The sequence below is a fragment of the Amphimedon queenslandica genome, unplaced genomic scaffold, assembly GCF_000090795.2.
Source record: "Amphimedon queenslandica unplaced genomic scaffold, v1.1 AMPQUscaffold_11905, whole genome shotgun sequence".
NCBI lineage: Eukaryota > Metazoa > Porifera > Demospongiae > Haplosclerida > Niphatidae > Amphimedon > Amphimedon queenslandica.
Window position 1 is genome coordinate 9,265 of NW_003547856.1, and position 2,148 is coordinate 11,412.

Genomic DNA, 2,148 nt, shown 5'->3' on the forward strand with positions numbered 1-2,148 from the left:
CTGATACGTATACAAGTCCTTATATTCTGTAGCAAGTTTGAGCTAATTCTAATCAAGTTTGGATTTTTTTATGAATTTTAAAAGTTGCTCCAAATGCCATGTACTGTATTGTAGTGCTTGTCAGCTCATGAAGCTCATGCTGTTTGGCTCACTTAGCATGCTTTGTGGGGAAACCCTGGATTTAGCAAATGTACATTAATACATCTCACCATTTTTCTTATCAATCAACCACTTGTCCCTAGCATACAGGACAGTATCAAGCATAGACTCAAATAAAAGGAAGTACCCCATCCATTCTGATATCAACACATCAACACTATCAACTGGTAGCCTAACACTCTCCACTTCTCCTCTTATAAATGTGATTTTATTGTCAACCCCATTCTCTCTCGCTAATCTCTACTGCTTTGTGTATGATTGGTGATTGGTCTATTGCAAATACGTGACTAGCGCCAGCTTTAACTGCAAAGAGGGAGAGAATACCAGTACCACAACCAATATCAAGAACAACTTGTATAGAAATAAAATGAGAGAGAGGGAGGAAGGGAATAAAAAGAGACAAGAAAGGCTGATAACTACATGTACATGTAATTATACTTTATCTTTAAATATTTCAGTGTTTTTAGTAATGAATAATTCATAAGAATCCATTCTAACTTCATCCTAAAAAGGAAAGAGAGAGAATGAGATGAACTTTAGGTGAACATACATGTACATGTATATGTAAATAGGCACAGCACGCTATCACAGTTCTTAGCCATATGTATGTATAAAATGTACATGTATACATTTAAAATTACTTTGAGCATCTCTTCATGAATGCCATGATGTCCATAGTTGCTAAAGTAACTGTCCTTCTCCTCAACAGCAGTCTCCATGGTAGCATCAGGATCAGTGCTACTGGTTGTTAATTCTCTCATTGTTTCTCTAAAATAAAAGAAGGAGGAACAAGAAAGAAAAGACAAACAATAAAGAAGAAAATTAAGAGACAAAGGGAAAAAGAGATGTATATATACATTCATAAAAGGAGGATAAAGGAAGAGAGATAGAGGCTCTTCTGTACTTCATCTGGTTGAGGTCTTTAAGAACATTGTCTAATGCAGTTCTGGTAAGTAGGAGCTGCTTCTCAGTGAGCTCCAGTCTGAGAGAGAGAGAGAGAGAGAGAGAAGAGGACAAGAAAGGAAGAGAGAGAAGATGGAAATAGTAAAAAATGAGGAAAATATAATGGTGTACAAATCAATTTACATGTACATGTGCATGTATGCAATAGGACTCTTGAAAACTCATTGTTTCCCATAAAGCATGAAACAACAAAATTCATAATTTTTTTTAAGTTTAAAATTCATAAAAAATTGAAATTTGATTGGAATCAGTTCAAACTTGCTATACACAACATAAGAACATGTATATACATCAGAAAAAATTCTTAAGATGAAGAATTCTTTCCCAGTCATTTTTGGCGAAATTTGGCCAAAAACCCTGTACTATAGTACAGGGACTTTGGCCCGATTTTTGAGTAACTTTTAAAATTCGTAAAAAATTGAATTTTGGTCGAAATTAGCTCAAACTTGCTACGCAACATAAGAACATGTATATGCATCAGAAAATATTATAAAAATGAAGAATTCTCTCGTAGTGATTTTTGGCGAAATTTGACTGAAGACCCTGTACTATAGTACAGGGACTTTGGCCTGATTTTTTAGTAACTTTAAAAATTGATAAAAAATCTAATTTTGGTCGGAATCAGCTCAAACTTGCTACACAACATAAGAACACATATATGCATCAAAAAATATAATAAAAACAAAGAATTCTCTCCTAGTCATTTTTGGCGAAATTTGACTGAAGACCCTGTACAGGGACTTTAGTCCAATTTTTGAAAATCTTGATGTAACTTATACCTTTCTTTAAGACTTGTGTCTCCCCATTCTTCAATTTTTTCCTCTTCCTCCTCCTCCTCCTCCCAGTCTATTTGCAGTAATGGATCATCAGGTACTACTGGTACAAGATACTCTTCACTCTCAAAATCTTCAACTCTCAATCCTTTAACATCAGCCACTGCTGGACTCTATCCATTAGTATTATGACACAATAACTGTCATTGATATTATTAGCTACATGCACATGTATAGCTGGAAAAATTTATGC

At 34.5% G+C, this 2,148-nt stretch overlaps 1 protein-coding gene across 1 annotated transcript; it reads right to left on the reverse strand.

Annotated features, from left to right (window-relative positions):
• Positions 1-373: 373 nt before the first annotated feature.
• LOC100633359 (protein arginine N-methyltransferase 1-like) lies at positions 374-2,130 on the reverse strand. Its single transcript, XM_020004850.1, has 5 exons — positions 1,902-2,130; positions 1,064-1,141; positions 801-927; positions 598-663; positions 374-511 (listed from the first exon to the last, which is right to left on the reverse strand). The coding sequence occupies exons 2-5, from the start codon at positions 1,066-1,068 to the stop codon at positions 374-376; spliced, it is 336 nt and encodes a 111-aa protein (XP_019860409.1). The 5' UTR covers positions 1,069-1,141; positions 1,902-2,130.
• Between the last annotated feature and the right edge of the window lie 18 nt (positions 2,131-2,148).